Raw genomic sequence first — 15,251 nt, 5'->3', positions numbered from 1 at the left:
GGATGTGGTTTCCTTCTTGTACTCAAGAATGTCATAACTAACTTAGTACCTTGCAACTGTGAGATCAACACATGGGTTAGACAATGGACAGAAACTAAATAAAAGATAGTTAGAAGGTTTGAGGTTCTTAAAAATGTATTAAACTCTACTAGCAGAATTGAGAAACCAAGCAGGCATCAGTTCATTGCTTGGTAACACAGTCACCCTTACTGGCCAGAGGAATCACCAAATAATGTGACCTGCACATCTTTGAAATGTGGTGGAAAACTGAAATACCTGCTGAAAAAAAAACCCACACCAACATGGAGAGAGCATGCAAATTCCATGTCATGATTGGGCCTGAATTTGAACCACATCTTCCATCCACTGCATCACCATTCATCTGTTGTAGAAGTTCTGAATTAAGCCAACTTCTCAATTTGGACTACTTTTATATTTAAATGTACAAAAGAATATTTCAATCAGAAGCATTAACAGTATAGCAACCTACAATATGTTTTATTGCTTTATGATTTGTTGATTTCTGGTCTTGAAGGTTGTAGTAAGTATGCAATTTTATTCTGTTCTATTGTAAAAAAACAAAATATTAACAATCCAAGAACAAGGTGTAAAATCTGATTTGGGAGTCCTGGCATCCTATGACAAAAAGGTGACTTCCATTTTAAATTACACCTTTTGAGTCTTTAAAGGATCTTCCTCTTCTTAATGCTGCACAAGCTGCTTGTATAATTGTCACTGTGAACTTACTCCCTCCCCTCTTCTCACAAAGGCAATGGCTAATTTGGAGAGACTGACTGAACGTCTGGAACGTGCAGTTGGGCAGCTTGAAAAAACAGTTTCGAAGTCTGGACCAGAAAGAATGCGATTTGGTGATCCTGCTCACTCCATGGAAGGTAAAAGCAGCAGTGGTTGTGATTAAGAAAATTGCTTGTGAACCCATACTCTGGGCTGTTTTATGATGTCATAGCTTATAGTATGTTTCATACCACAGAGGTAAAAGGGCAAACAGGCCTTCACGTATAAGGCTAGGATGTTACTGTCATTGTTTGAATGAGCTGCCTTTGACTACCTGGCACATTTTTACTTAAAAAAAATGTCTTTCATCCGGAAGAAGTGATCTTGGTTTTATTTCCCACTGAGTGAAATCTTGCCGTTTGGCATAATAAATAGGTAGCTCTCCAGATGGATTAAAATCCTGACTCGCGGCACTGCCTACCTGGTGGGAATATGCCCATTCCCTACATTCCTTAGGTGGGTTTCATCCCAAAGATGGGCAGGTTAAGTGGATTGGTAAAAATATCATTACAGCTTAAATAGATGCTTCCTACCAGGTAGCTGCCTTTGTTATTTTCTGATCTAGCTTGGCCTTTGGATGGCCTTTGAATGTAGACAGTGATGGAAAATGGCAGAAAAAGAGTTAGACAGTGAAAGCAAACCTATGCAAATCCTATGCATCATGGTACAGAGTGACTCTCCTGATTAAACAATCAATCCTAAGCCACAACCCAGAATAAGCCAACTCCCTACTTCATACCAGTTGTTGTTTCAGCATTACCCCATTCCATCTCTATCCTAACTTTATTGCCCTTTCATCTGAGCCTAACTGGCCTGTTTCAAAGATTTACTTGTGCCTTTGTGGGGGTAGTGTGTTTGAAATGGAACACAATTAGTGCTGGTACTCTGTTTGTGGTGGATATAGTGTACCAGTACTTCCCGGTACGATAAGAAAAGTTGCAGGTACTCTATTTAGAAATTAGAAGAGGTCCTGGTACTGTGTACTGGTGAGTACCAGCCCACTTCAAACACTGTCGGAGGGATGACTCAAGAATGTCCTTGTAAAACTGGCTGCAAGTTGATTAATGAATGCCTCCTACCACAAATTATATTCAAAAAAATGTTCTTATCATTATAGCATTCCTAAAACAATCGGGAGTTTACGATGACTTGTTTCAAGAAAGCTGTTTCATTCTTCAAGTCACTAATTCTTAAGTGACAATTTCTAGCAATTATCAAAATATCAGATATTAATCTACTTTTCAACAGTACATAGATGGCCCTCTAATAGGCAATGTGGCCTCCAGTTGACTGGAAACCCTTAGATTAGGTTTCTGCCTTGAGCCCAATGCTGATTAACAAATGGATAAATGGCTGAATCAACTTTGACTTTCTTTGTCCCTTTTAATCTGGTTTTGTGCCAATCTCTTAACAGCAGGTGGTGTTTCTCCCTTCGTGGAAGCCTTTGATGCCTTTCTCTCAGGACCAGTGGAACAGTACTGCTCCCAGAGTCAGGAAATAGGGGGCGATGCCCAAAAACATGTAAGATGGGCAGTAAGACAGGGGTAAGACAGAACATTTGAATCTCAAGTACTGTAAGTGTAACCTTTGGATTCTTCTTTTGGGAAGGCTGAGATGGTCAAGGCGGCTCTTAATCTGCAGAGACAACTGTTGGTCACTGCATCTCGATGCCAGAAGCCATCCGATGTGAGTAACTCATCATAATGTTATAGTGGTTTAGTTATTCATTTTCATCGGGGAATTTGCCCCTGCTAGCTTCACTCCATAGCCACAAAGAGTAGGCTCCACCCCCGATCTGCCTGGTGTTTGGACTCCAGCATACACTGGACATTTTAATGAAACATGAAAGAGTTAGAGGGTAATGCCTGCTCCTACAAATGGCACAAACATTGAATATATACTATCTTAAAAAATAATATGGGTATTTTTTTAAGTCCTAAGCTATTTCAACATCACAGGAGTAGTTAAATATTTGTCAAAATATGGCCAGTCTGCTAAAGATATATTGAATATATCTTACAGTCCCTGTAGTTGTGATACCACAAATTAAGACAGATCGGAGTTCTCACTATATCATAAGGACAAGAATTTGTCCTACACCAGAATATAATGTGAGAAGTAGTTATGAAACATCTTTACAACCACTCCTGGCAAGTAGGAGGCCACTTTTGAGAATGAAGGTCACAATTTTATTGCACTCCAAGCTGCAAAATAGCACTTATGAAGGTGTTTTGTAATTACCTTCAAAATGGTGATGATGTTATGTAGTTTTTTGATGCTAATGCTAAGCCTTTACCTTAATAATGTTATTATTATTAAAATATATATTTAAAGCTAAGGCTTTACCTCAAAGATGTAATTATTATTGTTAAAAGAAAACTGACAACTGGACCGCCCAGGAGCTCTCTTAAGTCTCAGACAGATTGATTGATTGATTAAAATAAACAAACTGATGCCACAAACCACACATACTTGCATAATGGGAAGAAAAAAAAAACAGCTTAAAGCCAGAGCCCACAGAACAGTCCAATCATGGTCATCCATGTTGAGTGGCTAGCTGAAGGTAATGACTGGCTGCAAGGAAAACAAGAGGCCCAAATCGCTCCCCTGCGGCAAGATTGCTGGGCAGTAGCCTCATTGTTGATTGTCTAAAATTCCGAAGTCTATGACCACTGCCCCTCCACCCCGTTACTGATTGACAAAAAGCTGTAGCCACTCCTCTGTTTCATGATTGGTGGACAGCATGCTTGTTTTTAACAATATACAGCAGGAATGACCCAGTCCACCGTCCTACTTGTTCTGCCCCTGGCAAGGTGAACAAACTGAAAATAAATAGAAAAACCAGAACATGAAACATAGTCCGACAAGCAGTAGGTCAAAACAAGGAAACAAACCAGTCTTTTCTCCTAGCCAAATGGTTTGTTAAATCTGAAGCACAAAGAGCTTCAAAGTTATCCACAAACTATGAGAGTGAAAGTCTGTATGGGGACTGACTTTTAAACTGTTGTGTTGATGACTTCTAGGGACATGTCCCTAGCAACTGCACGTAACAAGACAGTAAAATGACAATGTACATAAACCAAAATGGCATGCTGGTAAGAATATAAATAAAGATAGTAAAGTGTTCTACATATTAAAAAACATAAGTTTTAACTGCAAACAATGCATTGATATTTTTATTTTCTTCAGAAATGATTAAAAACATAAAACAAAGTCATGACCCTGGCCCACTTTCAAATTGTATATATTTAGCTTCCCTTAGCACTTTTTCACAACTCATTTCCACATACCTCTTTCCCCTCCTAGAATGAACTTGCTGTCCTTCTGCAGCCCATATCTTCCAAAGTTCAAGAAGTGCAAGAATTCCGTGAAAATAATCGGGGAAGCAAACAATTTAATCACCTGTCTGCCATCAGTGAAAGTCTTCCTGCACTCGGCTGGGTCACAATGGTAAGTGGCTGCCAGCTGTCATAAGAGTGCAGATCACCTCTGAATGACACAGTGCTGTTCTGAAAAAAATGTCTGTTCCCACAGAGCCCCAAACCTGGTCTCTTTGTAAAGGAAATGAAAGATGCAGCCATATTCTACACAAATCGCGTCCTTAAGGACTTCAAGGACACGTGAGTAACCTTTAACTGGTTTGGGTGGTCTGTATAATTGTTCTGAATAATGAAAACAGAATAATAGCACAATAATTATATTAGAACCTACAATAATTGCCAACATCCAATATACATTATATTATTTATCTGGCCTTTCAGAAAACATTTGATAAGGTGCCACATGAGAGGTTGGGCACCAAACTAAACAAGTTGGAGTTCAGGGTGATGTTTTTAGATGGGTGCAGAATTAGTCCAGACATGGGAAGCAGAGGGTGATAGTGCAAGGAACCATAGATAGATAGATAGATACTTTATTAATCCCAAGGGGAAATTCACATACTTCAGCAGCAGCATAATGATACAAAAACAATATTAAATTAAAGAGTAATAAAAATGCAGGTATAACAGACAATAACTTTGAATAATGTTAACATTTACCCCCCCCGGGTGGACTTGAAGAGTCGCATAGTTTTGGGAAGGAACGATCTCCTCAGTCTGTCAGTGGAGCAGGACAGTGACAGCAGTCTGTCTTATTAGAATTATTAGAATTGGCTGACGTTAAGAGTGGCATCAATCAGGAGTGAGTGTTGGGGCCGCTGCTGTTTTTAATATATATATAAATGCTTTGGATAGTAATGTAAGTAACAAGCTGGTTTAGTTTGTAGATGATATCAAGATAGGTGGATTGACAGATAATCTGGAATCTGTTAAATCATTACAGAAGGACTTGGACAGCATACAGACTTGGGCAAATTTGTGGCAGATGAGCTTTAATGTCAGTAAATGTAAAGTATTACACGTAGGAAGTCAAAATGTTAGGTTTGAATACACAATAAGAGGTCTGAAAATAGAGAATACACCTTATGAGGAGGGTTGAGGAGTCATAGTGGACTCCACGCTAGCAACTCCCAGACGGTGTTCAGAATCCATTAAGAAGGCTAACAGAGTGTCAAGTTATCTAGCACCCTGATGTGTGGAGTACAAGTCCAAGTTGGTTCTGCTCAAGCTTTATAACACACTGGTATGGCCTCATCTGGAGTACTGTGTGCAGGTTTGGTCTCCCGGATACAAAAAGGACATAGCAGCACTGGAAAAGGTCCAGAGGATAGCAACTAGGCTGATGCCAGGGCTACAGAGGACGAGTTGTGAGGAAAGATTAAAAGAGCTGAGCCTTTTCAGTTTAAGCAAAAGAAGGTTAAGCGGTGACATGATTGAAGTATTTAAAGTTATGAACGGAATGAATACAGTGGATCGAGACTGTTATTTTAAAATGAGTTCATCAAGAACACGAGGACACAGTTAGAAACTTGTTAAGGGTAAATTTTGCACAAACATTAGGATTTTTTCTTTACAGAGAGAACCATAGACACTTGGAATAAGTGACCAAGTAGCATGGTGGACAGTAGGACTTTAGGGAATTTCAAAATCTGAATTGATGTTACTTTAGAAAAATTAATTGGATAGAACCGGTGAGCTTTGTTGGGCTGAATGGCCTCTTCTCGTCTAGATTGTTCTAATGTCATTTGGGATTGCCAGTCTTTCCTCAGGACCAGAAATTGTGAATATTTAATATAGCACAACATATCTCTTAGATTCTAAACAACATTCTTCTGACATGTCCTGATGCTGTTCTTTTCCATAGCACATCTCTTATGAATATTGTACAGTTTATCTACCCCCTAACAAAATATGTACAATGCATGGATTCTAAATTTTGAAGTTGCTGCATTCCAGTTAAGGTCAGTTATTGTTATAGGTTCTAACATAATTATTGTTCCTTTTGTTTGATTCAAGACTTTGGAACTTCAGACATTTTTTTACAAAATGGATTACATACTGCTGTTTTGAATTCTCCGTTAAGTTGAATAGTGTGTGCTGTGAAATAAAGATACATTGATTTAATGTTGCTCTGTGCTACCTGCAGAGATGGATCACAGCTCATTTATTATCTCCACTCTGCCCTCCAGAATGTGAATTTCTCTTTGATCCTCTGTGTGTTCATTACCGCAGGGATAAAAAGCAAGTTGAGTGGGTGAAGTCATATCTGAACATCTGGTCAGAACTCCAAGCCTACATTAAAGAATATCACCCCACTGGACTAACTTGGAGCAAAACGGTAAGAACTAATAGCATCAGCTTTGTCCATTTTGTGTATAGCCCAAACAGACTGTGCCACTAGGCTGAAATGCTGCCTTTTCTTATTATTCAATGCTATTACTTTCCAAAGTTCTTCTTACACCTTATATTAAGCAATTAATCCTGTTAAACTGCATTTTTATGGACTTTTTGACCAAGTGGTTAGAGATTACAAATCAAGCCTACAGGTTTGGAGTGACTCTCTATTGTACCCTGAGTCTGCTTCTGCTGAGACGGTATAGATACTGTAGATGTCACTATAAAGTTCATTAGAAAAAGTAAAATGTACCCTCATCTGTTTTCTCATTTAGGGCCCAAAGGTGTCTGTCCCATGCCTCCCCACAACACCTGAGGTTCCCCCAGTGAAGCGAAGTGTGGCTTCATCCCCTTGGCAAAGATTTACCCCTCGTTTCACCCTCCCAAAGTACCCTGTGGATCCCACTGCCCGCACTGCTCTCTTTGCAGAGATCAACCAGGGGGCAAATATCACAAAAGGTGAGTTTTGAGTTTTGTGTTTTTTTATGCAAATATCAGGCTTTGGTATAAGTCTGTTAGTCTTTCCTAATGCAATCAGGCAGAGGCGGCCTTAGGGGTGTGCTGGGCCTAGGTTTGACCAACCCCATGCTGGGCCGGTTACGTCAAACGCTGTTACCGGTATGTGTGGACTGTATAATCTTGCTCGTGAATTTAATAAAAATAATGTTAACATACACCGGATTTTCTCATTACAGTATTCAGCAAAATTTTTGCAAGATAACACATGGACTTTATCAAAATATGTTATAATTTATTTAAAAAGTACAATTCATAATTCATGACAATACCACAACAGTACGAAATGCGATGCAGTGTCATGCGGAAATTAGTAGGGCCTCTTCTAGAAAAGTACCCAAATTGCAAGTATACTCTGAGTCTCGATATGCAGGATGTCACAGTCATAACTCACATTGATGTCATGTCAGCCAGTTATCACTAGCAATACATGTTTTTGTGCAATAATATTCGGACATGTCTATGGCCTACAAATAAAATGTTAGTTTCAGTGTTTCGACAGGAAGAGTCAAATTAACATTGAGGGATCATCATGAAATATCTTACCGGTTTCCAGGTTCAGGGATGAAAATACACTTTTCTTGCCTTCCGATTGGAAAAGTCGTTGATGACATCTTCATAGTCTGAATGCAATGTCTTTTTCTATAGATAGGAGAAGCCAACCAGGCGACTAATGGGCTACACCTATTTTAGGAAGGGATTATGCTGGCAACCCATTTCGGGCGATGAAGGTGGACTATGGAATTTTTTCAAAGACATACATGTACGCAATTTGACCTTGAAGAGGGATTTTAAAACAGTTCCTCTTAGATGCATCTCAAATATATATATATATATATATACTAGAGAATATAACTTGACAAATCTGCTTGAACGGGACACGCAGATCTCAAAAGCAGGGCCCCCCTTAGGCATGGGGCCTGGGAAAGTCACCCCACTTTCCACCCCCAAATGCTGCTCTTGCAATCAGGTCATCAGAAACTAAATATGCACACTGGAATAAAGTTCAGTCCAGAAGTGGAGGCATTCTGTGCTGAGTGGCAGCGACCACATGCATCACACACAGTTATCTCTTTCTGTAGTTCTGAATTGATGAATTGCTAAACATTTGTCCACTTTGTTTTTCTGCCCTCTTGTAGTTTTGAGGCATGTATCAGATGACCAGAAACCCAATAAGAATCCCGTCCTAAAGGCACAGGCTGGTCCAATGCATAGTGCAGCTGCTTTCGGCACTACGCTGAAGCCAGTATCAAGCAGAGCTACTGCCCCCCAAAAAATGTCGAAAGAGATGACCAAATTGCCACCGGTTTTGGAACTGGATGGAAAGAAGTGGAGAGTGGTGCGTATGTATGGCATCCATGAAGATGTTTGTGTAATATGTCTAGTTTTATGACAAGCCAAATTGACATTTACAGATATTTAAAAATGTGTTTTAAGGTATCTGGAAATGTATTTAAGATATCCTACAATGAATTTCAGATGATCTGAAAATACAACTGTTTCAAGTCATCTGAAAATACATTTATTTCAAGATTTTTTTAATGCATTTTTAGATAGATATGTGAAAAACTAAGTACATCCCATGGAAATTGTTGACTTATTCAGCATATCGCACAGGTAAACAGTAGATCTTCATGCAAACGGTGCCTACAGGTAAAGGTGATCAATTGAGAAAAAAAAAGAAAATTAGCTTTTCCAATCATTTAGTCAACAAAAATACAAACAGATATAAAGATCTACTGGCAAAAAGGTAGGCCGTCCTTGACTTCTGAAGTTGGCATTGTGCCCTTTGGCAGAAATTACTTACTGTGGGTGTTTTGCAGAACTGTTCACCAGACTATGTCATCAGCTCGATGAAATTTTGGACCACTCCTCCATGCAAAATTCCTTTAGTTGCAAGATATTTGTGGGGTTTCTTGCAAGTCCTGCTCATTTCACCGAAAAAAAAAACATTTCACTGTGATTCAAATCAGGGTTTTGACTAGGCCACTCCATAACACTCCATTTCTTCTTTTAGAGCCATTCCTTGGTGGATTTGCCAGTGAGATTTAGGTTATTATCATGTTGAAAAGCCCATTTCCGGTTCAGCATCACCTTTTGGACAGATTGTTGGCTCGGTGACTGCAAGCTGCCCCGGCTCTGAGGCAGCAAAGCAACCATAATGCATATTTCTAACATCATGCTTCACACTTGGTATATGGTTCTTCTGAAATTCTGTCTACTGTTACTGTGGCTAAACAAGTCTATTTAATTTTACTGTCCAGAGCACATTGTTCCACAACACCTGGGGCCTCATGTATAAATGGTGTGTATGCACAAAAATGTCCTGTACGCCCGTTTCCACGCTCACATTGCTTATAAAAACTAAACTTGCCGTAAAGCCATGCACATTTTCACACCAGCTCAGTCCCTGGCATACTCAAGTCCTCCGCTCAGTTTTGCAAACTGGCGGCACCCAGCGTCAAAGCAGTGCTTTTGCTCCAGTGTGGGTTCCCCTTCTTTTTTTAGATCCACATCCCTGACACGGCTTCATCAAATACACTGAAATTAACCACATATCGTTTATTAATTTAAGGCATCTGATTGTAATTAACCTGTAACAATATAATGGTCCACGGAATGGCCAATCTATTCCAGATATCATATCTACTTTAGTGTTGTTACTCTTACTGCACCACTCAGAGTATTTATCCCACTATATCTGAGTGTGGAATCACAGCTCTACAGCAGCTGATCAGAAAAAGAATTATTGGTATACAGCATCAAGCACAAACTGCCTCAGCAATGCGCACAGTTTATTTAAACTGCCCCCATACAGCAAACGCTTCAGAGCCTTTCCTGTAGGGACCTCGCGGTTCAGAAACAGTTTCATCCCAAGAACTATAAATGCACTCAGTCCATCAAGTGCTCCTGGTAGAACTGTTTGTACTTATAAGTACAATTACCTTACTGTAAACTTGCGATACAGTTATAATATTACACAACCTGCGCCACTTTATAAAGCATGTATTTACATTTGATGACGACTGGCTTCTACGTCAATTTAGATTTCCAAACTCTATCTTCTTGGAGCTCTTGATAATATTTTTAAGATGGAATGCAGCAAAGTATGTTTATTACATCATACAGATAAAATTTTAACATAATTTAAATAATCAGTTTTGTTAATAATTAAACATGTGAGGACACAGTGTTGCAGGGATTGTTCCCACCTCGCGCTGTATGCTTGCTGGGAATGGCGCAACACCGGATGGATAGATGGATAGAATAATTAAACATGTACTACGAAGATATTTCAATGTTCCTTAAAAGTTTTGAAGAATCAGCATTCCCAGCTTACAGATGGCTTTACATCTATTATAGAGCTGATTGTGTGGCGATTAGTTACTTGGAGAAAGAAAAGTAAGGACAGGAATTGGGGGTTATTATGTTTGAAAGAGATATTACTGCTGCAGTTATTTCATTGAAGATTGCACATGGCACAGCAAGCATCTTGCGGGAGGCTGGAACAATCTCTGGATGGGGCGCCAGTTCGTCACTATCACTGCACCACTGTGTTCCCATGTTTAATACATGCTTTAATTCCTATCATCACGAAAATTATATCAAGTAAACAGCTTAGTATTTAAATTGTTCAGCAAGCTGTGATATCATGAATGTAATGTATTCTGTGTTCTGTCGGAGGAAGAGAAAGCCCGTTTACGAAGCATGTAGAGTGATTCACACACATAGAGCACATAGAAGATCAAATACAAAACAAAGCATTTAATGTGCTACTTTAGTTACAATGGGATTTGAGAAACTAGTAAATTAAACGTTCTACTTTAATGACAAAATAAACTACGTGATTAAAGTGGAAATTTTTAGATTAAAGTTGACATTTCAAGCTTTTTTTCCCCACTGTGTCCCTATTTTTTTTTCTTTTCTCTGTACCCTAATAAGCTTCCATAGGACACTCAGATGGTGGGCTATGACTCACCTTTTCATGGCAACTTTGATATCTGACCACTTCTTTTTTATTTCAGGCACTGTGTGACTTTGTGAACTTGAGCTTTCGAGTTTCTCTGACACTCTTATGTCAATCAGTCAAGTTCCTTTTGTTGTTTACACCACTGTTTAAACCAACACATAGTTTGTTTTTCTTTGCCTCCCATTGTCTTTTCACAGAATGCTGAACTTAAGGGCTATTTATATTGATTTGCATATTCAAAGAGGCGTAATCCTGGGAGGAGACAAGGTGAGACGCCAGACGTGTGAATGTGTGTTACTTTTCACACTGACTGGGATTTATGGAGAGGAAGAACGTGGAAGTTGCCGCACACACAGATTTATGCATCTGGATTTTTTGTCTGTACACACAATTCCGCTTTTGTCCGTACGCCATGTTTTTGTGTTTATTCTACACACGGCGTTATGCATGAGGCCCCTGGTCTTTGCCGAGATGTTCACTGGCAAAACCTAGTGTTGCTCTAATATTCTTTTCGAACAGCAAAGGCTTTTTCTTAGTACACCTCACATGCAGGTCAAATGTGTGCAGTCACTTTCTGATTGTAGATGCATGCAATTTGACACCAACTGTTGCAAGAGACACCTGCAGATCCTGCAATGAATTTTTGAGTTTCATGGAGATGACTTTTAGTATCAAACAATCAGGTCTTGAGCTGAATTTGCAGGGCCAAGCAGTCCTCCGTCATTTGAAATGTATACCACTTGTAGATGTTTTTCCTTACAGTGGAATGCTTGATTTCAAATAATCTGATGATCTTTTTAAATCCCTCGCCCAACTCATCGGCATCCACAACCTTCTTTCTGTGGGTGGTAGAGAGCTGTTTTAATTTGGGCTTGATGACACCAAAAACGTCAATAGCAAAGACCCTTGATATCTGTGGTATAAATAGGACATGGCCCACCTGCATACTCCCTAAGGAGTTTATAATCATTGGAACCTCATTTGGAACACCTGATTCTAATTTAATGGATCTGAAGTGGTGATAAATGTAGGGGTGTGTTTACTTTTTCCATGTAACAAATCTGCATTTTTTTTTCATTTAGATTATAAGAATGAATACACCAATGTCAATTTGATGTGTCATTTATTCAAGTACATCACCTTAATCTATAGGCACTATTTGCACAAAGATCTAATGTTTGCCTGTTCAGATATGTTGAAAAAGTCAACGATTTCTGTGGGGTGTGCTTATTTTTTTACATGACAGAATCTCAAATGGATATCAAGAGATCATTTTAAATATTTTAATATTTCAAAGTAGGTCTGTACAGTTTAAGGTATCTGAAATGCAATTCAAGATGTCTCAAAATGTTTGCAGATCTCTTCAAATGTACAGGAACATATTTTGAGATTTGTGGAAATTAATTTCTGAAATTCATTCTGAGATATCGCTAAATACGAATTTAGCTTACTATATAGTTTACTCAAATGCCTGCTTGTGCCAGTTGATATCTTACTGTTTTACTCTTTTGTCAGTCTGGTTCATGTTTTCCTGTACAATTACACATTCCTTTTATATTTTCTCTGATGAGTCATGCAGTGATTGGTGCTGCTGCCTCATGGATCACATGCCTAGTTGTTGTCTGCATCGGGTTTGCACATGTTCCCCTTGTCTCTGGCAAAACTGGTTTGCTCCCCAGATTACCAAAGACTTGCTGTATCTAGCACGGGGGCAGGCTACCTAGAAATGTATTTTTTAGGAAATGTGGCCATACTACAATCAATATACCAGTATAAATCATCTCTGGTACTGCAAATTGGTATTAAAAGTCACAGAATTAGTTCAGTGAAGGTCACCTGTCTTGAATTTCAGTTAATTGCATCTGGATGTTCCAGTTTGTAGTGACTAAGTATGGTGACCTTGCCTACACAATGAAGTTAAAAGAACACTCCAAGCAACTTCTTGAAAAAGGGGGAATTTAAAAACACAGGTCAGATGGAGAAAAGAAAGTATCCAAATCACTGAATATACAGTTAAATCAATCATGAAGAAACAAAGAGCGCCATACAGCTATAAATCTACCTAGAGCAAACCATCTACAAAAATGGAAGAAGACAATGAGGGAACTCATCAAGAGTCTTCTGAGAACCCTGAATGAGTTTCAGGCTACAGTGGGTGATATTGGAGGGACTGCGCAGACAACAACAGTTGCTGGGTGTGACACCAGGCTTTATGGCAGAGTGGCAAAGAGAAAAGATGCTCATGATACATCAGCTAAAGTTTGCCAGAAGTCACTTTGAAGACTCTGAAGTCATCTGGAAGATGTTTTTATGGTCAGATGAGACCAAAATTGAACTTTGTGGCCATCAGACTAAACATCATGTTTCCAAACAATGCACATAATGAAAAACACACCATCGTGGTGGCAGCATCAGACTGACAGGATGCTTCTCTACAGCAGGCCTTGGAAGGCTTATGAGGGTATGATGACTGCAGCAAAATACTGGGAAATCCTGGAGGTAAAACCTGATACACATCTAAAACAAGCACATGTTAGGGTACTTGGAGAATCTGTGAATGTGTATGGCTGTACTGTCCAGGGTTGGTTCCTGTCCTACAACTAATACTGCCATCTTTTAGTGACTAAGGCTGCTCAAGAAAATACAGTACATGCATTGATGAAGTTAACAGATGCATATACAGAGCAAGTGGCAGGGTGGGATATGCGAAGCTCGGCAGAGCCTGCACCTGCTGCCTTGACAGACTCTTAATGCCATCCATCCGCTAATATCCTGAACTAGTCAGGTTTGACTATTGCACAGGTCAGCATTGCAACACACATTTAGCAGAAATTAACTATTGCTTCAAAGGAAATCTTGACCCCATCACACCACATTTACCTTCATCATATTAAGGAAAAGTAAAATAGTTAAAAATGATAAAATGTTAAAATAAGTAAATGTTATGTAAGTGTTGTCTAACATAAGCATTGAATACTAAATGTGTTTCTCTTCATTCACTTTTATTTGGGGTCTGACTATCCAAATAGGAGAACCAAGTCGACACCCAGGAGCTCGTAATCAGTAACACGGAGCTGAAGCAGGTGGTCTATATGTTTAAATGCCACGGTAGCACGCTGCAAATAAAAGGCAAAATCAACTCCATCACACTGGGTGAGTAAAACAGAGAAAATATTTTCTTACACTTCACTCCACTGACACTTGAATGTATTGGGTGTGTCTCCAGCAGGGGTGTCTTGCTCCCTGGGATTGTGTTCTTTACTGAATGCAGGACCTTTTATATACCCCTTCAGTAACCATGGGGGAAACAATCAAATGAGAAAAATATGGTACAAAAAGCATTATATATACACTCACTGGCCACTTTATTAGGTACACCTTGCTAGTACTGGGTTGCACCCCCTTTTGCCTTCAGAACTGCCATAATTCTTCATGGCATAGATTCAACAAGGTGCTCGGAAACATTCGTCAGGGATTTTAGTTCTTAATTGAAATGACAGCACTGCGCATTTTCTGCCAATTTGTTGGTTGTACTTCCATGATGCAAGTCTTCTGTTCCACCACATTCCATCCATCCATTCATCCATCCATTATCCACCACTTATCCGGGGTCGGATCGCGGGGGCAGCAGCCTAAGCAGGGAAGCCCAGACCTCGCTCTCCCCGGCCACCTCCTCCAGCTCCTCTGGGAGGACCCCAAGGCGTTCCCAGGCCAGCCGGGAGATATAATCCCTCCAGAGTGTCCTGGGTCTGCCCCGTGGCCTTCTCCCAGTGGGACATGCCCGGAACACCTCACCAGGGAGGCGTCCAGGGAGCATCCTGACCAGATGCCCGAACCACCTCAACTGACTCCTATCATTGCGGAGGAGCAGCGACTCTACTCCTGGATAACTGAACTCCTCACCCTATCTCTAAGGGAAAGTCCAGCCACCCTGTGGAGAAAACTCATTTCGGCCACTTGTATCCGCGATCTTGTTCTTTCGGTCATTACCCAAAGCTCGTGGCCATAGGTGAGGGTAGGGACGTAGATCGACTGGTAAATCGACAGCCTCGCCTTTTGGCTCAGCTCTCTCTTCACCACAATGGACCGTTGCAGAGCCTGCATTACTGTGGATGCTGCACCGATCTGTCTGTCGACCTTCCGCTCCATTCTTCCCTCACTCATGAACAAGACCCCGAGATACTTGAACTCCTCCA

At 40.0% G+C, this 15,251-nt stretch overlaps 1 protein-coding gene across 1 annotated transcript in view; it reads left to right on the top strand.

The window, feature by feature from the left end:
* The first annotated feature begins 771 nt into the window (after nucleotides 1-771).
* The window catches only part of LOC114664614 (adenylyl cyclase-associated protein 1-like), a 35,479-nt gene continuing 20,999 nt past the window's right edge, over nucleotides 772-15,251 (top strand). Inside the window, exons 1-9 of the mRNA XM_028818799.2 lie at nucleotides 772-893; nucleotides 2,210-2,316; nucleotides 2,404-2,481; nucleotides 4,102-4,245; nucleotides 4,330-4,415; nucleotides 6,408-6,513; nucleotides 6,845-7,028; nucleotides 8,225-8,424; nucleotides 14,085-14,208. Of these exons, the coding sequence (XP_028674632.2) occupies nucleotides 773-893; nucleotides 2,210-2,316; nucleotides 2,404-2,481; nucleotides 4,102-4,245; nucleotides 4,330-4,415; nucleotides 6,408-6,513; nucleotides 6,845-7,028; nucleotides 8,225-8,424; nucleotides 14,085-14,208 (1,150 nt within the window). The 5' untranslated portion in view covers nucleotide 772. The remainder of the gene's footprint in view (nucleotides 894-2,209; nucleotides 2,317-2,403; nucleotides 2,482-4,101; nucleotides 4,246-4,329; nucleotides 4,416-6,407; nucleotides 6,514-6,844; nucleotides 7,029-8,224; nucleotides 8,425-14,084; nucleotides 14,209-15,251) is intronic.

Source organism: Erpetoichthys calabaricus, chromosome 14, assembly GCF_900747795.2.
Source record: "Erpetoichthys calabaricus chromosome 14, fErpCal1.3, whole genome shotgun sequence".
Lineage (NCBI taxonomy): Eukaryota > Metazoa > Chordata > Cladistia > Polypteriformes > Polypteridae > Erpetoichthys > Erpetoichthys calabaricus.
This window is presented reverse-complemented; position numbering and strand designations above follow the sequence as displayed.